Source organism: Musa acuminata, chromosome BXJ3-7 (assembly GCF_036884655.1).
Source record: "Musa acuminata AAA Group cultivar baxijiao chromosome BXJ3-7, Cavendish_Baxijiao_AAA, whole genome shotgun sequence".
Taxonomy (NCBI): Eukaryota; Viridiplantae; Streptophyta; class Magnoliopsida; order Zingiberales; family Musaceae; genus Musa; species Musa acuminata.
In genome coordinates this window covers 39,307,634-39,330,652 of record NC_088355.1, presented here as the reverse complement: position 1 = coordinate 39,330,652, position 23,019 = coordinate 39,307,634, and the positions used below count along the sequence as shown (strand labels likewise).

Here is a 23,019-nt window from a genome sequence, read left to right as displayed (position 1 = left end):
ACCGAAAACTGCATATACGAAAGATTATGTTACCTAGAGAGATCATATATCCCTGAATCCCTATAGATCTTTATGAGAGAGTGAAGGAGGTCAAGCGACCTCCTTTGTAGTGGTGATCCACAAAGTAGGGCTACGACGATGCCCCTCAAAACTCCAAGCTTTCTCTAATGAGGAGAAGGGGAGGAGAATAGGAGAGGTAACCAAAAAGGCTCTAGCTCATGAACCACTAGTTCCCTCCTATTTATAGAGGTCCTCTATCAACTTAACCCTAATGGATCTTGCCTTATTAGGTATTGGATCTTCATCCGACTATCCAAGCCCCTTAGATTATTAGATCTCTATTCAATAATCTCTCATAGGCTCTTATTGGATCTCATCTATAGAATCAATAATTCATAGGCTTATTGGATATCCAATAAGATATGGGCTCCGATGGATATCTCATATCCGAACCTCTACTCATTGCAATGCCTACTATATGTATGTGACCCTTTAGGCCCAATATCAAGTTGGTCGTGAATCATACATGTCAAAACTCCTTCTGGCTCAGTGAATTATTATCTCCATAATAATTCACTCAATTCATCGACTGTGGATGTACTATGCCACTACGTCGTAGTCCCCGGACGATATAGGGGAATCCAATCCATTGGACTAGTCTATCCTCGATTACTGTATACATATAGTCTCTCATCCATCTAATATCCCTAAGATTGTATACCGGGTATAGTGCTATCAGATGAATTAATGAACTTATTCTCATATGAGCATCTATAATGTATCCTTAGTGTCCCCACACGAGTAGCTATGAGATCAGCTGCATCCATCATATAGATGGGTATATAAGATACCAACCTATCAGGTTATCTCAATGTCTGTCTCGAGCAACCTATGACCAGGATTATTTAGGATCTATGTTTAAAGGTGAATCAGTCTCATTATCGTGATCTTATCACGATCCGATTCTCATTACATAGATCCATAGACATCACAATGTATTCAAGCTACAAATAATATAAAGTGATAAAATATCAAATAATAATATTAAGTAAAAAGACTGCGTGTCGAGTTATACGTGTCATCACTCACGTAATTGGCTTCTAGGGCACCTATGACTAGCACTCTCCCACTTGACCTAAAGTCGATCACCTATGTGTCTGATCCCCATCTGACCCTAGTGACGCTTAAAGATAATATGTGACAATGGTTTTGTCAATGGATTTGCAAAGTTATCTTTGGATGTAACTCTTTCCACTACTACATCTCCTCGGCTCACGTTCTCTTTGATCAGGTGGAACCTCCTTAGAACATGCTTAGACTTCTGATGAGACTTGGTTCTTTCGCTTAAGCAATCGCCCCGTTGTTGTCACAATATACAGGAATAGGCTCCTCGCTGCTTGGCACGACTCTCAGATCTGTTATAAATATCTTCATCCAAACTAACATTGTATTCCGCCTCTGTAGTCGAGTCAGCAATAGTATCTTGCTTTGAACTCTTTCAGCATATTACTCCTCCATTTATAGTGTACGTATACCCCAAATTCGACTTGCTATCAATGATATCGGACTAGAAACTCGAGTCCGTGTAGCCTTCAACCTTGAAGCTATTACCTTCATATACCAGTAAAAGATCCTTAGTTCTTCTCAAGTACTTAAGGATACACTTTACTGTTTTCCAGTGCTCCAAGCCTGGATCCGTCTGATACATGCTTGTGACACTCAGAGCATCTGCTTTATTAGGCCTCGTACATAGCAAGACATACATGATATATCAAATCATTGAGGCATAAGGTATCCTATTCTATCGGTGAGGCATACATAATATACCCTATCGTGACACTCAGAGCATGCACTATACATGTTCACTAGGTAGGAATATCGTCAACCTATCACCAATAAAAAGTTTTGAATAAAAAGAAACAAATGGTTCACAGCTAAAATTAGAGTGTCATCATGATCCATTACCAATAGTATCTTTTATTTTCATTCCGAAGACACAATCTCTTGTGACATTTTCCGTGATCTCAATGTTCTTCTATCACGTTTGCATGAATTTGCCTAATAATATGTTATGCGGGCCTTTTTAAACGGCATGTCATTCACATTAGAGGTGAAGAGTTTAAATTTAGTTCGACTTCTTGTATTGCACACAACAACAATCTATTTTTCTACTTTTGTACAGTTACATGTAGTTGTGAAAGGCCATAACAATGTCAGTAACAAGTAGCGAAGATCACGCATCACCACCCTTCAACTGCCTGCACAGATCACCCTCTCCATCTCCTTCCTCCTCCTCCGCCCTATAAGAAGGCCATGAACGAGGTTTCATCCTTCACCGACTTCCTCCTCACCCTCCTCACTATAACAAGGCCAATCCTTGGTGAAGTAGGTGATCTCATCCTTGGCTTACCTCCAACATGGGATTCCGTTGCTGGCTTCTCGTCATCACCTTCGTCCTCTCCATGGGCTTCCATTGCGAGCTGGCCGGAGCTCACGGACGACGGCAGCTGCTGCAGAGTCTCGAGGCTGCGGATGACGGCGTGTGCACCGCCGTGGTGAGCCCTCAGGGTTACGAGTGCCAAGAATATGAGGTAGCCGAGGGCAGATAAATGTGGATGGATGGATGGATGATTGATGCGGGCATGGCATGAGTGGTTGAAGCTTGCTGCGTTGCGTCCCTTGCAGGTGAAGACGCAAGATGGGTACATACTGACAATGCACAGGATCCCACAAGGAAGAGGAGGCGGCAGCGCGGGGAAGAGGCAGCCTGTGCTGCTCCAACATGGAGTCCTCATGGTACGTTTCCTCGAGCAATCTGCATGTGTTGCCATGCATGCATGTACGTACAGTACGTTGTCGTCTTCGTCATTCTTCTTCTGATTATCGACGCATGATGGATGAATGATGGCAGGACGGGATGACATGGCTTCTGAATCCACCTCAACAATCACTGGCTTTCGTACTTGCAGACAACGGATTCGATGTCTGGATCACACACGGCAGGGGCACCAGGTGGAGCCGTCGCCATGAGTCTCTCGATACATCAAACCCGGTTGGTCATCTTCTCTACAATGCTGATTATGAAGTCTTGAGCAGGTTCATCATCCTGTTGTTGTCTCGCAGGCTTATTGGGCGTGGTCATGGGATGAGTTGGCCAGCTTTGATTTGCCTGCCACTGTGGGTTTTGTATTCCGGAAAACTGGGCGGAAGCTGCACTATGTTGGTCACTCCATGGTAGGAGACTTTTCGTACTTTAATGCCAAACATGTCATTCTTCCTTCCACTTTGAATTACTTTTCATGTATGTTCTGCTACTTACTGCCACCACTACAACTACAACAACTGACTGACGTTGGATGATGCTACAGGGAACTCTGACAGCTCTATCAGCATTCTCCGAGGGGAAGCTGGTGGATAAGATCAAGTCAGCTGCCCTTTTGACTCCGGTGGCCTATCTGACTTACATGACAACTCCAATCGGGAGAGCTGCAGGCAGCGCATTCTCAGGAGAAGTAAGAACGAGTTCACAACACTCTTTGAATTTTTCTGTCATCAAGGGAGGGAGGAAGCTACACACAGTATCTTCTTCTAATTTACCTACGTCCAGAGGTGTGTCATAGCTTTCTTGCTTTTTCTTGCAGATGTTGGGAGCACTTGGAGTGGGAGAATTTGATCCTAAAGGGTACGTAAACTAACACATCCCTCTTGTTGTTGTCAAAAGAAAATGTGCTGACAAAAGCATCAGAGGCCTTATCGACATGACCGACCGACCATACATTGAGTGATGTTATCGTTAAAGCTCTTCCTTCTAATTCAACTGTCTTCCCTAATGGATAAGCAGGGCAGTCGGAACCAATTATTTGGAGTTCGTCTGCGCTATGCCGGGCGTGAACTGCTACGACCTTATGGCATCATTCACAGGTACGCACAAATTATTCCGCTGATAATATTCCGCCCGCAACATATGTTTGATTTGACTTTAATCATATATGTATTTATTATTGTAGTCTTTCAATTAATTTACATATGTGTAATGGCTTTTCCTTCCTTATTCTGCACTCACACACACACACACACACACACACACACTCACTTTGGATGTAGGGCCAAACTGCTGCCTCAATTACTCCACTGTTGACATGTACTTGAAGTATGAACTCCAGCCGACATCCGTGAGGACACTCGTCCATTTTTTACAGAGTCAGTCAGTCAGTCTGATACAAATCCAAAATATCATTCATATATTTGAGCTACTTAGATTTCTTTCTCACAAAAGAGTATGTAAAACTTTCTTTGACCACTCACAGCGATCAGAAGTGGAGTGATAACAAAATACGACTACGGGAGCAGTATGGCCAACATGGTTGCGTATGGGCAGAGCAGCCCACCCGAGTACCACATGCCCAACATTCCACACCACCTGCCGCTGCTGCTCAGCTACGGCGGCGGTGACATGCTGTCGGACGTCAAGGACGTGCAGCTGCTGTTGAAAGATCTCCGCAACCATGACGCCGACAAGCTCGTGGCTCAGCTGGTGAAGGAGTACGCACATCTGGACTTCGTGATGGGGGTGAATGCCAAGCAGGTCGTCTACGACGGCCTCATCGCATTCTTCGGCAAACACAGTTGATGGGCTTCTTCCCGGTGTTCCACTAAGTGGTATCGCATCCGATGCCTCATCAATCGAAAGAATATCCATCATAACACGAGTAGATTGGTGATAAATCTGGGTTGATCTCTAGTGCTGTTTTTGCTACATGTCTTCTTTGGTGCGTGTGGAGGGTGAGGAATGAGTTAGTTTTCCAATAAAAATACATGTCGGTGTATAGTATTTTTTTATGAAGCTATTGCTTCTACCTTGGCAAATGACATCGCCAAATTGCTTGACAGTCGTATAAGGTTTAATTCAAAGATATGTTTCTTAATATAAGAAACCAAATAAGAAAAATCGTAGAAAAGTTTTTTAACCCTAAAAACATAAGGCTCACCTCTCTCTCAAAAATAAGGGGTGTGCCCCCATCTAAAGTGGAATAAAAAAAAGGCCTTTAGCAAATAGTCAATCGGCCACAGTTTTGTTGTCTCAAAGTAGCAAGGAGAAAAGAGAGTGAAGCATTTTGCACTGCTGCTGGAGCCAAATTCTTCCGGTCACAAACTTCTTCCTCATGTTCCCGCAACCCAATGCTTCATATAACTACCGTGAGAAGTCCGCAATGCTAACTACCTACTTCCCAAATTCTATCTACCGAGAGCACTAACGTGTTTTCTAAAAACAACATATGTTTTCATGCACCCATAAATAGGTCAACTTGATACTTATTTCAATCTATATAACTACAGTAGAGAGGATAGGATGATGCTTGAGCACTCATGTTGACCAAACATAATCGAATGGTTGAAATCCTATCTTCGAACAAATAATGATAAAATAACGATAAAGACATACAATAGACATGATTTAAAAGTCTTGTACGAGAAGAATTCTACCCTATGGTGTATCTCGAAGAAAGATGGAGGAGATGACACTACATATATTAACAAAGGGATCAATCCGTAAGAATACACTATTGAGTTCTGACAATAAGTGGTGGCACTCAAAATTTCCCTCGACAACCATTTGACGATAATGAAATACACCATTGGCCTCCATGCCTAGATAAATATTGGTCTGAGCTTCTTCAAAATTCTACCTACTTCCCAAATTCTACCTACCGAGAGTACCAATGTGTTATCTAAAAATAATCTACATTTTCATGCACCCATAATGGATAGATCAACTTGATAGTTTTTAATCTTTATGACTATAGTAGCAAGGATAGGGTGATGCTTGAGTGACTCATGTTGACCAAACATGTTCGTATGGTTGAAATCCTATCTTCAAACTAATAAGGATAAAAATATGTCATAAACACAATCCAAAAGACTTATATAGGAAGAATTCTACCCTATGGGGTATCTTGAAAAATGATGGAGGAAGTGACACTACATACAAAGAAAGGGATCAATCCGTGTAAGAATACACTAATGAATTATGACAAGAAGTGGCAGTACTCAAAATTTCTTTCGACAACCATTTGACGATAATAAAATACACCATCGATCTCTATCCCTAGATAAATATTGAATTGAGCTTCTTCAAAACTTACTATGTCACGATAGCAAGAGTGATAGAAGTGACAGTCAAGAAAAGGAATTGAACACACACCGAGGAGAATACGGAGAAGGCAAAAGGGAAGCACCCGAAAGCCAAGAAGAATCTTTTAAAGCTTGTGATAGGGGAGATTAATGTGGGAAACGGTGTTGGGGACCGTTTAAGAGGACACACTATAATTTCCATGTTAAGTTTGCATGCATAATAACAATTTGGAGATCAAATAGCGTCCAATTAACATTCATTCAAAACAATAAAACATGTTTAAATGAACTTTTTCTTAACATAAACTGTACACAGTTCTGTAGCATAAAAGCTAATTAGAGAAGTCGTGACCAGTTTCTCGTGATGTAACAAAGAACAGAAACGTCAACTCATTTATTTTTATCACATATCATTATACTATCATAAGAATACTTTCCACAAAGTTAAGTTATATTATTCCATAAGAATATATCAAAAAAGCGACAAAAGTTTTGCTTGGTTTATTAGATTTAAAACATATATAGAAACTGTAGATAACTTAGCATCTCCGACTCTGTGGCCCAATGGATAAGGCGCTGGTCTACGGAACCAGAGATTCTGGGTTCGATCCCCAGCAGAGTCGTTTGAAGTCAATTTTATTTTATTAATTATTTTTAGTGAAAATACATCTATTTTTGGATTAAATTAAATATATTTTTTATTTAAATAAAAGCTGGGTTCTTACCTGGCCATATAGATTCATGGTGTGGCAGCACCATGATTTGAGACGTTCAAGCAGGCCTTTCAAGGACTTCGCAGCTGCTCAATGCAGCATAGGCCATAGGGTTTGCAAGATCTCAATGCAGCAAATTATGAGAGACAATGGACATCATCACTTGAACTTCATGTGTACACAGAGCAGCTATGGATGATTGTTTATACATCTTGTTTTCATCTATGTACATATTCCTTGAAGAAAAATATCAGCTACAGGAAAACAATGTATAGGCTCAGGAGAGTCTGTTCCAATGTAACACCACTTCCTTGGCGCTTGTTGCTTCCTTCCTGTCATCTTCCTCAGTACAAGGAGATTCTGTTCACCGATCCTCTTCGGATGCATGTATTATTACAATGAGGACCATCGAGACCTACTGCCTCTTAGTGTACAACTATGTATCGTGATCCAAATCCGCAAAACACTTCTCTCGAGTTCTATATCATGCTGACATAGTTTGATATAATTTAGATATTGGAGGTAACTAGCGTCGCTCAAGTCGCAGAAACCTGCAAATGGCTCCCTCAGATGATCGATGCCAGTATCAACAGTGCGACGGTGATATCACACGGTGCAGCGTCCAGGACTCATCTCGTGCCTCCTCTCATCAAAGCCAAAGCTCTGCAGGCTTGGCAAGCAACAATGCCTAGTTTTCCAGGTTTTCTCTTTCCTTCTCTTCGGATCTCTATTTGGTGTCACCTCACTGCTGCAGATTGAACATGCTCCAGAATGGTACAGAGTTGCATTTTCCGAGTTTTGAGGTTGGTCGGTGTTGGTTTTGTTTATGTCTGGCTTCACATTGCTGTCTACTCTTGCTTCAGCAGCATTGGGCGCATTGACTTGCTCACTTTGCAAGGTCTCATGTAGAAGTTCAGCGAGTTTCTTTCTACCGGTTGGAGAGGGTTCCGAATTTGAGTCTGGATATTTTTCAGATGGAAAGTGGTTGTCAAATTGAGGGGTGACAGGTGAGTTTATTTGATGATTTGGAGTACTGCCTCGGGAAGGAGTGAATTCTGCATGAAGAAAATTATTCATCATAAATTACAAGAAAATTAGCAATGATATCTTGAGAAATAACTAATGTAGAAGAAAATTACATGCTCTGTAATTGCAGAGGTCATACCTCCATTTACACTTAAGAAATCATCTTCACAGTCAGATTCTAACCATGCTCGTGAATCAAAAAAGACATCTTCTTTACTGCTTTCTAATCCACAAAAACAAGTATTCGTCAATGGAACAATAAAGATAGCTAATGAAAGAGTTGAATCAACAAGATTAATACAACTTATGATATCAAATTTATATAGAAAAGGTCCATCTTAGTATTCTTCAAGGCACCATTTGTTTATAGTTCAGTCGAGGAACATGGACTAAAGTCATGATTGCAAACTAAAAAAACTCAAAACGCATCGCATTAGCTATAACTATTGTTTATGGTAAACCTACAAAATTAGCCACACATTTTGTAGTTTGCTTGATTCTTGTAAAGGCGTTGTTATCTAAAATTACACTCACCTCCCTTTGACTAGAAGCAAAGAGAAGAAAAGGAAAGAAGAAATGTTATTCTGAAAAAACAAGCTATGGCTTAAAAAAATGATCCGATGGAATAGAATTCAGTTGTTAAAATGAGACAGAAATCACCAAGACATGAGTTTCTAGGAAAGATAAAATGAAGGCCTGGGTTGAGCACGATGAGAATTTTATTTTCTTTCATGATAATGAGAGTGATTGAAAGATGAGTATTATTCAGTACAAAACATGAGTTGATGCTATAAAATAACAGAACTTCTTAGTTATGAGAATATGGCTGACAAATTGACCACAGAGAATATGAAAACAAACCAAGCTTGTCGCATATCAGCATCCAACATCAGTTATCGGTTTACAGTGAAACTTAAGCTGTCCAATGCGACAAGATCAGTATACTAATTTTGTTGCACATCACAAACTTCCACTAACTGAATTTTCCTAAGACAAACACTTCAACTACCATAGACTTGCACATAAGTTTGGTGCATGTTTTGAGGTGAAAGGTCAGAAACCATATCAATCTACATAGGAGGTGATTTATCTAAAAGAAAGCAACATCAACAAGTAGTCAGATATCAAAGGTCACTATTGCTATGGATTCATTAGCACCTGATTCAACTTATACCACATGCAAGAAAGAGAATATTAGGAAGAAATGCTCTTCTGACACTGTGCATACAGAAACACCAACCTGGGCAAGTTAGCAGATAACCTTGTCCAAAGATCTCAGTGAACACAGAGTTCGTTGATTATCGAAATTCTATAAGTAAACTATACAATGATCGAAATATTGAAGTTGTGTGCAGTCAGAAAAGATCACAAAAACAATCGATTTCCCATTAGCCATGTACAGTTAAAATTGTTGTCTTTCTTTGCACCATAAACACAAATTACCATCTATCAATCGAAGCAAGAAGATTAAAATTAATGAGATGAACAAAGAAAGAACAAACTGGTATCAATTGATGAAGACAAGGTTCGACTTTTATCACACAAAAAAGGACCTAAGAAGATCTAAAAGCAGATAAAAAGGACTTGATGCCAATAGGATACCATACCAAAGCCTGAGCTCTGGAAACCAAATCGATCAACCGGACTCCCCCCATTCAAAGTCCTGTCCTTGGCGGGCGACGAGACGAAGATCCTCTTGGCCCTAGAAACAAGACCCAGACGACATCTCATTGGGGAATCCGGACCTTTCTGGAACGAAGTGCAGGCTCCCATCTTCAAGATCGAACCTTTCTCATCACAGCCTCGCAAAGGTTCTGTTTCCTGCCAGTACCAGCAGGAAAAGAAAAAACGAATCGAAAGGCAAAGAAAAGTAGGTGTAAAAGGATGACAAGGGTAGCGGCGATTTGCTACCAGACTTAGTGAAGGCACGACAAAAAAACCACAAGCCCTCTTGCTCTGCACCTCTGAGGCATTTCCAGAAAGAGAGAGCGGAGTAGGCAGGAAGCAGAAGCAAAGGTCTCTTTTTTGGTTCTTTGCTCGTGGAACAGGGGAGAAGTGCGAGTCCACCCAACGGAGGCCCCTCGTTGAAGGCCGGCTTGATGCACTTCACATGGGATTGGAATCAATGCAATGCATGGCCCTACCATGACTAGGTAGGACCTGTTCTTGTCTCATTGCATTCGTTTGCATGATGCTGATGGAGGATTTCCATGTGCACCAACAGAGCTGTCTCCTTCTCCTTTCCCACTTTCCCATGCACCAATCCATCTATCAAGAAAGCAAGAAACAGTGTTCTACTGATTGGCGATTCCATCGTGAATGATAAGAGTCTAAAAGCAACAAAATTGTTTATATGATTGAATAAGGAACTTTTAGAACGATCAAACGACTTAGAAAGTTATTTCGGAAGTAAAAAGATGTTTTTGGATGCAAGACTTGGATTGTTTGGTTGAAGTGATTGTTATGTTGTCCTGTTAGAAATATTTTATTTGGTAGTGTTAGAAGATCTATCATGGTCCGCTGTCCTAACCGGAAAAAGTGCCTCAAATCTCCATCACAGAGTTGCAGTCCTTTGTGAAGATGACTGCAGTGATCAACCATCGACATTTATGGGCCACAATTCATCTTGTACTTCTCAACAAGTATGTATATCTCTCTGTTTTTCTGAGATCTTCATCATTGTGCGGTGGAGACGGCAATTATTTTTATGGATGAGAGTGATTTCTGCATTCAGTTTGAGTAGCATACATATCTCGAGAGTTAGATATCAGTCCTTTTCATTTCAACAAGCACCTCATGTTCCAACCCTTTGCCGTCAGGCAGAGTTCTCCCCATCCTTCTTGTAGCCATTAATTACAACCTCAGCAGCAGACAAGATCTTTCTTCTCTTTTCTGAAGCTTGCACACATTTTGTCTGATTATTGAAATGTGGATGACAAGAAATGGGAGACTTGATCAGCTCATAGCCTCTCTGGATTCAGTAGTTGCAGGCTCTCTAGCCTTGATTTCAGGCATTTGCATGCATCAAATCAGGGATGAAAAGATATGGCTAGAAGCTGGAGTGGCCTTGGCCTTTGTGTGGAAGGTTTGGTTTGATCCAAACCTAGTCAGCGAGAAAATGACAAAGAAAGAATGCTCGTAAGATTTTTTTTTATAACGTACGGTACTAAATTCATGAATATTTCATAAATTTTATTTTGATCGTTAACTTAAGCGTCGAAGGAGTCTTGTCGGATAATACTTGTAATAGAGATTTCATACGAAGTACTTGAATAAATCCAAGATTAAGATTATGACATCAAAGCATCGACCTTAAAGTTTTTTTGGAAAGTTGATTCCTAGATGAAAAGATTCTCAAAGATACACTAAGATTCTCAAATGTTTAGATGAGGAACTAGGATGATAACTAAGCACAAAGATCATGATGGATGGATGATCCACGATGATCATGAGAACTAAACAGTAGAACTAAGGAATGAGAATAGTCAAACAAACTGAACTCAGAGTATACCACATGGTGGAAGATACCAAAGTAAAGAATTAACAGTCAAAGTAATGAAAAGGCAAAGAAAGAAATTAAAGTTGATTCATCAGCTTGAAGATGATGATGTGACGAATGAGCACAAGTGTCATATCAACAAAATATTACATTCTTTTTGGTGTCATTTCTCCGAGGTCTGTGGATGATCCCAGATCAATGGTTGAGAAGACAGAGACACACCAAGCCTTCTCTCTGGGCTCCCACACTTGCACTTCATGCATTCAAGATCACACCAACTAGCAGACAGGATTGCTGTAGAGCATGTGCAGCTTGGGGGACTGGGGACTGGAGAGTAGCACTTGGGACTGACCTCTCATTCCTGATGGCCATTGAGGAGGAAGTCTCAGTGGAGATCAGTAGCAGCAGAATAAGAAGAGCAAGCAAAACTACAAGCAGATGGCTGAAATTGATCATTGGCTTTCTTTTCTTCTCTTTTCCATGGTTTTCCAATCAGACACTCATCAATTCCACTTAGCAATCCTTAGGATCTCCACATGTAGTTTCTGCTCTCTCTTCGAGCTGTCCCTTAGCAATCCTAAGGATCCATTGATATCCTTAGGATATCAATGGACATATAAAAAAAATTATCTGTTGAGTATTCATATTGATATGTTGGATTTTGGAGGTGGTGTGAGATGGAAAAAAAACTCCTTGTTATCTCTCAAATGACTCTAATATTATAATCTGACGAGGTTAGATGTTAGTGATCGACTTAATATTGACCTAACTTAGTTTAATTCAAGCTTGATTTGCATAGGAAATTATGAGCTCCCAAGAAGGTCCGGTCCCGACATACTCCTCTTACACAACGTTTGATATCGGAAGTGGGCTCCTGACATGGTCACTTGAATGAGCATCTTAGGTCTCGAGAGAAGGATTAAACCTCAATTATTATACCTAATTTTATTTTTTATAACTAGTCCTCTTGTACAACCGGTCCTTTTGATTATTATAAATGGTCTGGTCCCGACATATTTCTCTTGTAAAACGATTGATATCGGAAGTGGGCTCTCGACATGGTCACTTCAATGAGCAGCTTAACTCCTGAGAGAATGATTAAATCTTGATTATTATACCTAATTTTGCTTTTTATAGCTGGTCCTCTTGTATAACTGGTCCTTTTGATTATTATAGATGGTCTGGTCTCGACATATTTCTGTTGCACAAAGATTGATATTGAAAGTAGGTTCCCGATATGATCCTCCAGTTGCTTACGATTAAGAGAACATTTTCTATAATAAAAAATATTATATTTGAATTTCATTGACATGATGAGAATATTGGTCGAAACATTTTATACTTAATAATTGATTTGGATGGTATACGTAGAGTTTCGATTGAAGATAAATATTTTTTTCATTATTTATCTTTACCCTCCAAAAGTATACTTCAGACTCTCTAGGAGGGATCTCAAAGGATAGTAATTTCATTGGCCTAACAAGTTAATTATCGATATTAATATTAGAGTAATCATATTTAATTTATTAGATCTTCGATGTTTAACCTAAGGAGGACACATAAAGTAAACTCAATAAAGAGAGTGTATCAAATCATCTTCATCTGGACGATTGACTCGATAACAAGATCTGATTTGGCAATCGAGTCAAAAAATCATGTGCTAGTTAGTGAACCATCGGAGCACAAGTCAACCTTTGGATGAGATGATGGCCTTTGAGCGGATTGGTCGATTGAACAGTAAAACTAAGGACACAAAGGTGAAAAGACATTTGGTAAACGAAGTGTCAATCTCAAGCCATAAAGGGTCTCAGTGGGAATTGGAGAAGAAGCCTCACATGTGCTTAGAACCTTCATGAGTCCTTTGCCTCTCCACCTTCCTAGGCTCCGTGTCTTTTGGATCTTTAAGTGATCTTCTTCTCCTCAAGTTAGGAAATGACCTCATTTTATTTACGAGTAGACGAGAGAGTCAAAATTTTATTCTTACCGAGCTGCATGATTCCTTCAAAATGGGGTGACAATGATACTGATAGGTATATTGTAAGTTAATCACTAATGACATATATTATATGATTGACATTCATTTTATTTATTATAATTTATTATTATTATTTTTTACTTTAGATTACTTATTGTACATATTATAATGTTCATGGATCTACGAAGTGAGAATTGGATCGTAATAAGATCACGATAATGAAATCGATTCGTCTTTAAACATAAATCATAAATAATCTTGATCGTAAGTTACTTGAGAGGGACATCGAGATAATCGAATAAACTGGTGTACTATATACTCGTCCATATGATGAAAGTGGTTGGTTTCATAACAGCCAATCTTACGAGGACAATTGAGTGTCGATAGAGGACTATCTACTTTCAGTGTCATGAGAGAAAGATTCTATGTATTCTTGCTCAAGCAAATCCCTAATCAGAGTCATTCGGATTGGGAGAGAAAGAGTTCTCTAGGAGAATCTGATTAAAGCGAGACTTGACTAGATTCCGTATATACCTGATAACATCATGTCTGACATAGTGTCTTTGAGATATTAGATGGATGAGGAAATATAAACATATGGTAACTAAGGGATAAACAGGTCTAATAGATTAGATTCTCCTATATCATTTGGAGACTACGGTGTAGTAGCCTAGTACATCCGTAGTCGATGAGTCAAATGAATTATTATGGAGATAATAATTCACTGAGTCAAAAAATGTTCTGATAGGTATGACTCATAACCAGCTTAATATTGGGCTTAGAGAGTCACATACATATGGTAGGTGTTGTAACGAGTAGAGATTTAGATATAAGATATTCGAGCCGGGCTTAGAGAGTCACATACATATGGTAGGTGTTGTAACGAGTAGAGATTTAGATATAAGATATTCGAGCCCTTATCTTTTTGGATATCCAGTAAGCTCATGAATTATTAGATTTTGTGGATAAGAGCCAATGAAAGATTATTTGGTAGAAATCCACTAATCCAATAGGTAGTTGGATGGAGATCCAGTATCCAATATGACAAGATTCATTATGGTTAAATTTACAGAAACATCTAGAGAAGAGGACAATTGACCTCATTCATCCTCTTTCATAGATCTACGGGAAACGTGCTCCTCAATGTGCTCATTTAGATCGACGCAATCCTCCGTGTCATGTCTATGAAACCGACGATACTTCATTTTATCATGCTTTGCGAATGTAGTAGTAACTTCTCCCTAATTCGAGATGCATTGTATAATGTCAAGTCTATTCGTAGTCGAGATGGTCCCAATAGATTAGACCCCCTCCGATAAGACGAGCATGGAGTATGTGTTGTTCGGTTTGAATGGTTCGGCCATTATCTTTTTCTATCCCTTATCACACCTCATCTTGAGATGGGGACTTGGATAACACTTTATTGATTTGCACGTTACGGGGAAGGAGGTGGATTGATTCTCAACCTACACCAAACATGAAGGCTTGTATGAGCACCAAAGGATGTGCCAGTGATCCCTTGGGCCTCATCAGCAAACTTGGAGACAATATGTTGCTCCAACTCTCTGGCTAGTTAGGAAAAATAGACTAAACGACTATAGATGAGAGGAAATAATGACACATCAAAGCATAGGATATGTCATATAGAACCATTTAAGTATGGAAGGTTGCTTACATCAGTGCTACCATCAAATTCTCAATGCATTTTCTCTAAGCATTATTAACCCATCTATTATTTCTGTGTTCGTACGATGTGATTAGTGAAATCCATCGACTAGGCTTTCGATTCAAGTGTCATCGATCGATTGTAAATGACTAGGTCCACTGACCTCAATCATACGAGAACGGGGGACACCACCAACGACGGAAGGTGTGAAAGGCTACAAGAATTCTATAGGAATGGGTGTGACTTCCAATTGAGTTACTTCAATAGTGATCGGCAGTTGAGGTTATCGTTGAGGTTATTGAGAGATGAAGGGAATGATAGAGTGCATCATTTCGGATACAGCGTCAACCTACTCTACTGTGTTAAGCCGAGAAAAACTTCCAAACTGAGGTCATTGAAGAACCACCGCTGTTGAAGCAGAGTTTGGCCGGAGAACAAGCATATCAACAGTCGTTCGAGTCTAGTAAAGGTGTCGTAGGTGGGAAGTGGGACATTTGGCCGGAGAACAAGCATATCAACAGTCGTTCAAGTCTAGTAAAAGTGTCGTAGGTGGGAAGTGGGACATCTTTGCTAGGGCGACCATTTGAAGCATGCCCTAATGATAAAATTGGGCTTGATATTGTCCGGTCTCGGTTCAATCTTGATCTATATAAGGAAACTCATCGCTCAAGTAGAATAATTTTTGGTTAGATTTCATGACATGACAAAAGTATCAATTAGAGTTAGTTAATGAACCTTTACGTCGTGGCCAAGGTGTACAAGGTTACCCATGTGGATGCTCGAGTAGCGAGGGCGAGCGTCGGATCGAGTCGGGTTCAAGTCTCGTCCCCCGAGTGTCATCTTCTCTCTTGGCGAGTGGCATGCTTCTCAGTCGCTGGGTTCATGCACGTAGGTCGAGGTCGAGAGGGAGATTTCCCGACTCGATCCCTCCGAAGCTTAAGTTAACTTTTGATGGAATGAGAGAGAGTTGAGTGTTCGAAGTGTCTATCCTTCCTTATTATGGAGGGTTAGTTTTTATACATGTGAGGATGAATTGATCGTACGGGGTCAATTTACTACGATTGGCTCCTCGGGCGACCAACTTAGGCTTCTGTATGAGCGTCGACCAACCTGCACGGATCGACGCAGCGCGACGCCATCTCGAGCTTTCCGGGATGATTGTACTGTGATGATGTCGTTCGTACGGAGAGGGCAGCAAGCGACTGCCCGCCACGTATGTGTTGTGCGCCACATCGTACTTGAGGTTCCACGTCTGCATCGTCATATTTGTCTGCCTGGATCCACGTGGACGATGTCAAAATATGTCCTATCAAGAGTCTTTTTATCATTTTTTTTTTGCTAATTTAGATTTGATCTTATTATTTCTAAAAAACATAGTTATATTCATTTATAAGTTGTTGGTAACGGTCTATATCATTCATTTCAGCTCTCATAATTCAATTTTACTATTTGTACCTACCACCACTTGCATAATTATATATATATATATATATATATATATATATATATATATATATATATATATACATACATGCGTTTTTGAATTTTACATATATATACTAAACTTAAATATAGAGGTAGATAGAAAGAAAGAAAAGGCAACAGTAAATATTTTTATAAGGAAATCGTCCTTATAATATAATATAATTCTTCTATTTTAGTTCATTTTCTCATCGAGAGACGGTCCTCTTCTTCACCTTCACCTCCATCTCCGCCTCAGCCTGCGCCTCCACCTCCACCACCTCCTCCTCCTCCTCCTCCTATTTTGTATATTTGATGGGCTTTTCCTCCTTTCCATGGCCGCTGCCGTCGCCTTCGCTAGATCGGCCGGTGGTGCTCGTACCCGCCCCGAACCAGTAGCCGGCCCGCTTCCCTGCACCCGGTCGAAGCCCATCGTCGGCTTCCTCCGCCTCCACCTCACCCTCCTCCACTCTCTTTCCTAACCCCCGGCACGCGCCACTAGTCCGATCGATGGCCCTAGTCTTCCTCCATCACGTCGTCGGCGACCTCACCCTCGGCAAGCCCGAGCTGGTCGAGTTCTCCGAGGCGGAGACGGTCGAGGCGGCCGTCAGCGCCATCGGGAACTCCGCCGAGGGCGCGATCACTGTCTGGCGGACGAAGCCCGCCGCCGCGGCAGCGCGCCCTCCGGCCGAGCGGTTCGTCGGGATGCTGAACTCGTCGGACGTAGTGGCCTTCCTCGCGCTTTCCGGCGCCGACCCGGAGAAGGCCATGAGGACGCCCGTCGCGGAGGTGGTGACGCCCAACCCCGGCCTGTTGAAGGAGGTGGATCCCGGAACAAGGTACGACTCTTGAACCGCGTCTTTACTCTTCATTGGGGGTTTGATTGATTTCTTGAATCTACACTTTGGGCGATCTTGTTCTTTATTTAGGCATCTCGTGAATCCTTTCTTGCTGGTGGATATTAGGGCTATTTGACTAAAATCTGATCGCTGCTGCAATTGGAATTGTTTGGGGTAAATTATTTAGGGCTATAGCCAATCCTATATATTTTGTTGATGCTATCCTGATGAAAAAGTACCCATCTACTACTGGCGTGATGATTGGGTGAAGAGAATCCATGTACTTATTTGTCTTCCAGTCCTCTAATTTTGCTGGTACGGCATATTGACCATTTGGTTATGTTCTCTTTATCTACTACCTTTTAAATTAGAGGGCTTTTGTACAAAAGTCCAAGACATGATTGAGTGCATAATGGACCACGTAATCTACATAACACAGTGTGGACTGTGGTGTTCTTTTGGAATGCAAAACTAAGTCCAGAAGAAGAAAGAGGTTGAACCAAAATTTTGGCTCGTGAAAACTCTTAATAAGAAGTTAGCTTATAAAATAGTATGCACAATATTATTTTTGATGAGAAAGAAAATAAGTTGATTTTAAGGCAAGGTTGCATACGTCGACCCTCCCCAGATCCCGCACACTGGGTTCATCCTTTTTTTTTTAGAGAAAAATATTCGTATTGAATGTTAGTTGTACCAACAAGAAAATTGATGTGAACAATCACTTGATGCGAATGTTTATTCGGACTATTGTCAAATAAAATTGTATTCATATGATTTTACAGTATTCTCATTATCAAACAAATTAGTTTAAAATGATAGAGAGAAAAAAAATTCTTAGCAACAAATAGTATCTAATTGACTTCATAAATTTCATGTAGAGACAAATTTCACACTGTAAAACCCACACAGCAATAATGCAACGAACTGCAAATTTTACATCTCTTAGGACAGATCTTTTACCACAAAATATTGTGAAAATATGAAAAGTTTGCATGTGAAAGGTGTGTTTAAAAGATATTTTGCTTTGTCAGACAAGTTCAATAATTTGAACATATCATCACTCTTAGTGCAGGGTGCATGTCCTAAGGAAGAATATCTCCCTTGGGTGTTAGTACACAACCAGATGTATATTGGAGACTTGTTGACAATTGAAAAACTCAATAACCTATAAGAACTATCACATTAGCAAGGAGGATGTGGAAGGTTTAGTTAAACCCAAGCTTTTGATAGGGTAACTGAAACCCTACTAGGTTGAACTACTTGAAGGTAAAAAATAAGAAAAATCTCTGTTGAAAACTCTCCACACCATAGTGAGGAAGATGAGGAAGGTTCCGTTAGACCCATGCTCTTGATATGGTAATTGAAAACCAAACTAGGTTGAACTACTTAAAGGTATATGTGCTGGTCTTTGTAGCATTAAACCTCCACAGCTTATCCCAGGGTAAACAAATTAGAACTTGGAAGAAGCTGCTAATATCCATACATAAGCGCCTACATATGTCAAAACCATTTGAACCTATCGACACTGAATTCACTTTCCTGTCCTTTCTCCAAAACTTGGGGGCAGACCACACTGTTCCTTGGATATCTCAAATCATCCTTTCCAGATGCCATGACAATTGAAAACAAATACGAGTGTTATCTTAACTAGTTGGATCCACATAACTACACATCGGGATACAACCATATTGGGCTCCCTGCACTTGAAATATAGTTGGAGTTAATCGAATAAACACCATTTGTCAAACAAAAGCCTTAAGTTTTTTGTAGGAAACATTGGCATTTCTGATTGAGTTAGCAAAAGGACAAGGGATTGGAACTGAAATACAAACAAGTCAAACAAGATTTGCAAGAAAATAAAAGAAGAGAACGAGGTGTGTTAGGCACTGTAAGTATGAATTTAGTTTTCAGTAGTTAGTACCTTGAAAATTAATTACAAACAAATCTTGTTTGACTTGAAAATTAAGGATTGGAACTGAAATATAAACAAGTCAAACAAGATTTGCAAGAATATAAAAGAAGAGAACGAGATGTAGTATGCACCGTAAGTATTAGTGATTAAGTATTCTTTTTTTATGTCATTTCTCCAAGGTATTAATTAAATTACAAATAAGATTTGCAGTAGTTTGTACCTGTCTTGTAATTTTAAGCTACTCACTTAATCATACCCATAGTTTCGGCAGTGTTTTTTTTAGTTTAGGTTAATGGCTAGGTACTAACTGATCTCATGTTTTCTTCAATATCCCACATTGTGCCATCAAGAGAATTCTTTGAAGAACACAAGTTTGTGGTGCTCTTCTGCACTCGAAAACTATAAGCTACCGATTGTCTAGCAATACTTTCATTCAACTTGAAGATGCATTGCCCTAAATAATAGTGCAATTTCTAGGATTCTAGAATATGATTTTCACAGAATCCAGGTTACGAGGAATCTGATAAGAGTCAAAAACTACCTTGCTGCCCTATCTGTCGCTTTTGATTTCCATTGTTTTCTAATCTCCCGTTCAAAAACTACCTTGCTGCTCTATATTCTTTCTTTGACCTGTTGGTAGGTTAATTGATGCACTGGAGATGATGAAGCAAGGGGTGAGATGCCTCCTTGTGCGCAAAAGCATCATGTGGAAAGGCTTCAGCAAGCGTTTCTCCATCCTTTATAATGGTAAATGGCTTAAGAACATTCAGAGCTCATCCTTAGGTGGAGTAAGCAACAGTGATCAACCATCATCTTCTGCTCTCCCTGACAATAAGTTTTGCTGCCTTTCTCGGGAAGATGTAGTACGTTTTATAATTGGCTGCCTTGGTGCTCTAGCCCCCCTTCCTCTATCTTCTATTGCATCTCTCGGAGCCATCAGCACAACCTACTCTTTTATCGAAGCCTCCTCGCCAGCCTTTGAAGCCATCTATAAGATTCCTCATGACCCATGTGCGATTGCAGTTATAGAGACAAACTCTGATGGCACTCACAAGATAATTGGAGATATATCTGCATATAAGTTATGGAAATGTGATTACTTGGCTGCTGCATGGGCTATGGCAAATTTGTCAGCTGGGCAATTTGTTATAGGAGCAGATGACTACGGCACGACACGAGCTTCAGTGCCTGATTTCCCTATCAACTCACCAACAGATGGTTCTGGACCTGGAGTCTCCTCAAGGCCTAGGAAGTTCAGCAGCAGGAGTATTGGGTTCTTCAATAATCAGGTGAACCAGATGCCAGTAGGCAGACTGAGGAGCATGTACCGGGGGAGGAGTGCACCGTTGACATGCAAGCATACAAGTTCGTTGGCTGCCATCATGGCCCAGATGCTGTCCCACAGGGCCACCCACGTGTGGGTAACGGATGCTGATATGGAGGATGACATCCTGGTCGGCATTGTCTCGTACACCGACATTCTGAATGCAGTCACTAAGTTCCCACCACCTTGAATCTGTTTCCTCCCTCCTTGTGGTTGTTTGGTCATATTTGTGTTTGTATACAGTTTGCATGTAGTTGGCCCTCTTGAAAGATTTCAAGCACTTCTTTTTTGAATTCTACTTATGTAATTGAGTTGTTTATTACTGCTACTGAAGCTTTCTTTAATCTGTTCACTGTTTCCTCTGCCTTTGATTTGTAGTATGACATGTTCAGTGAAATTGTTATCGTGAGAGGAAATCTTTGCTCTCTTGCTGTTTTACTCCTTGTGTTCAAACATTCTACATCTACTATTACTTTTGACATTGTTCAGCTGATTGTGAGACAAAACATTGGATTCCTTTTGCAAAACCTGAGTGACGTTTAACTTCATTGGAAGAAATTATTAGCTGGAGTTGTCCAATCTACTGTGACTTTGGTTGCTGTGAAGCAAATGATGGACCAAGATTTTACTTGTAACAAAGGATTTGGGTGGCACAAGATCTTGCTTATGACAAAGCAAATAACTGCTTAGTGTTGTTGTAACAAAGGCAATTATAAAGTTAGAAGGTTCTTTTTGGTTATCCAAACTGTGTGACACAAGACAAATGGTGTGTAGAGGAGACTTTGTAGTTTAAGAAGGGTACAACTACAGATATATTCCTTCCAAGCTCAATAATTTTCATATCATGTATACATATTCTATATTAAAACTTGAAAATGGCAAATATGATGTCTTAAAATTTGAGAGGACAGATATGTGGAAAGGATCATAAATAAAAAAGTGAATAAATTGGAAATAGGGGCTCTTTTCTTGTTGGAAGTTCCACTTGGCACTAACAAATGGTCAAAGCACCAAAAACTGCTAAACCACTCCTGATTCTACTTTTGGAGGGCAACCATAAAATCTTCTGGAAGGTATCCTCCCATTGCATGTACATTTCCCAGACAATAAATTGCCAAGAGTCAATCAAATTGGAACTATCTGCATTGTTAGGCAGGATTCTTAGTTTAGCTGACTTGACTATCAGCCTTCACTTGGAATGCAAGAGATGCAAATTGGAGAGAAGGCTTGCTTAGAAAGTTAGCAGACTTGCTCATCATCATCATCTCTCTCTCTCTCTCTCTCTCTCAAGTTAGATCAATTCTTGTTGTGTGAGTCACCTTGCTTGATTCACTGAATCCCTCAGTCACACACATGCTTGTCTAAAAGGCTGCCAAAGTCAAAACTCCAGTTGATTTCATGCATAAGTAGGTAAAGTAGGAACTAAAGTTCAATTTTATTAATGGCACATGATTTATGTCCTAGCCATTCACCAACAAATGTCTCAAATCTGGAAGAAAAAAAAAAAGGCACTTCATTTCAACCTTTGGTATTTATTTTGTCCATGCTTCTATTTAATCAGTTGAGATTTATAAGCACTAATGTTTAATGGCATTGTAATTGTTTTCTAGGTAACACATGACCATCTCTCATGCTTAATCTTTGTCATCCTTTTTGGAGAGGGAAAGGTGGGGAGCCTAAGAGCTCACAACAATTCCTTCAAAACACCAAGTGTTTCTCTGATTGCAGAAGCATATATTGGAATGAATCCACAAAACTTCTTCAATCAGACAACATAACAGTGGCAGAATCTTCCTCCACCAAGATCTCCTTAGCTTGCAGACCACTGATGGCTTGCTGCTCCTCTGAGTTTCAATTAAGAAAATTTACACTGTCCATTATGATCAAATGAGCAGCATGGTTTCTTGTGGTGCATATGTTAGATCTATCAAGTCCGAAAGTATACAGCCGGCAACCGTGACAATAGCGATACCCTTCATGGCTGATATGGGGACACAACTTCTTGCAATGACAAAGGAGGTGATTGCTGGACCCAATCTATTAGCTTGTCACTTTCCATGAATGGAGTCCTTGGAAATTTCCTGACGCCTCTCTCTCTCTCATTTTGTTTGGAGCATTTTTCTTGCTCAAGATTTCAACCAGTATCTTCACTGGAGTTCTTGCCATGCTTTGCATGTGGAGACATCATGAGAACAGAGTAGAGATCGGATTTCGTTCGAAGAAAATATCTTCCCATGCTTGCATACTCTTCTTCACGTTCTCCCTTGTGGGGAACGTGAGGAGGGCATTTTCCAAGCATTTAATGTCCATGGATTCATCAAAGGACTCAAAAGTGGCCGAATACTGGACATGGTTTTCAGTAGTTCTCATTGTACCAAGTTTCCAATTGTCCTCTACATAAAGGAAACCTTTAGGTAATGGAAAGAGAAAGTGTGTGTGTGAGAGAGAGAGAGAGAGGGAGAAGCAAGAAAG

The 23,019-nt window shown here is 40.2% G+C and overlaps 3 protein-coding genes and 1 non-coding gene across 4 annotated transcripts; 3 read left to right on the top strand and 1 right to left on the bottom strand.

Moving 5' to 3' along the window:
* Nucleotides 1–2,417: 2,417 nt before the first annotated feature.
* On the top strand, nt 2,418–4,638 carry LOC103975196 (triacylglycerol lipase 2-like). The gene is made up of 9 exons (XM_009390103.2): nt 2,418–2,591; nt 2,686–2,796; nt 2,912–3,052; nt 3,124–3,234; nt 3,369–3,512; nt 3,642–3,682; nt 3,842–3,921; nt 4,105–4,200; nt 4,308–4,638. Exons 1-9 carry the CDS (start codon nt 2,418–2,420, stop codon nt 4,628–4,630), a joined length of 1,221 nt encoding a protein of 406 aa, XP_009388378.2. The 3' UTR covers nt 4,631–4,638.
* A 2,044-nt stretch (nt 4,639–6,682) lies between these two features.
* On the top strand, nt 6,683–6,755 carry TRNAR-ACG (transfer RNA arginine (anticodon ACG)). The gene has a single exon. It is a non-coding gene; the product is annotated as a tRNA-Arg (tRNA).
* Nucleotides 6,756–6,982: 227 nt separating this feature from the next.
* Nucleotides 6,983–10,062, bottom strand: LOC103992993 (uncharacterized protein At3g27210). The gene is made up of 4 exons (XM_018828601.2): nt 9,783–10,062; nt 9,479–9,692; nt 8,011–8,094; nt 6,983–7,900 (listed from the first exon to the last, which is right to left on the bottom strand). The coding sequence occupies exons 2-4, from the start codon at nt 9,642–9,644 to the stop codon at nt 7,452–7,454; spliced, it is 699 nt and encodes a 232-aa protein (XP_018684146.2). The 5' UTR covers nt 9,645–9,692; nt 9,783–10,062; the 3' UTR covers nt 6,983–7,451.
* Nucleotides 10,063–16,703: 6,641 nt separating this feature from the next.
* On the top strand, nt 16,704–20,985 carry LOC135643400 (CBS domain-containing protein CBSX6-like). The gene is made up of 2 exons (XM_065160293.1): nt 16,704–17,311; nt 19,864–20,985. The coding sequence occupies exons 1-2, from the start codon at nt 16,983–16,985 to the stop codon at nt 20,735–20,737; spliced, it is 1,203 nt and encodes a 400-aa protein (XP_065016365.1). The 5' UTR covers nt 16,704–16,982; the 3' UTR covers nt 20,738–20,985.
* The last annotated feature ends 2,034 nt before the right edge of the window (nt 20,986–23,019 follow it).

Coding starts and splice junctions, on each gene's coding strand:
- LOC103975196 (XM_009390103.2), top strand. CDS start 2,418: ATGGGATTCCGTTGCTGGCTTCTCGTCATCACCTTCGTCCTCTCCATG. Junction 2,592..2,685: donor ACGAGTGCCAAGAATATGAG/GTAGCCGAGGGC, acceptor CGTCCCTTGCAG/GTGAAGACGCAAGATGGGTA. Junction 3,922..4,104: donor CCTTATGGCATCATTCACAG/GTACGCACAAAT, acceptor CTTTGGATGTAG/GGCCAAACTGCTGCCTCAAT.
- LOC103992993 (XM_018828601.2), bottom strand. CDS start 9,644: ATGGGAGCCTGCACTTCGTTCCAGAAAGGTCCGGATTCCCCAATGAGA. Junction 8,095..9,478: donor TTTCCAGAGCTCAGGCTTTG/GTATGGTATCCT, acceptor TTTGTGGATTAG/AAAGCAGTAAAGAAGATGTC. Junction 7,901..8,010: donor TTTCTTAAGTGTAAATGGAG/GTATGACCTCTG, acceptor TTCTTCATGCAG/AATTCACTCCTTCCCGAGGC.
- LOC135643400 (XM_065160293.1), top strand. CDS start 16,983: ATGGCCCTAGTCTTCCTCCATCACGTCGTCGGCGACCTCACCCTCGGC. Junction 17,312..19,863: donor GAGGTGGATCCCGGAACAAG/GTACGACTCTTG, acceptor ACCTGTTGGTAG/GTTAATTGATGCACTGGAGA.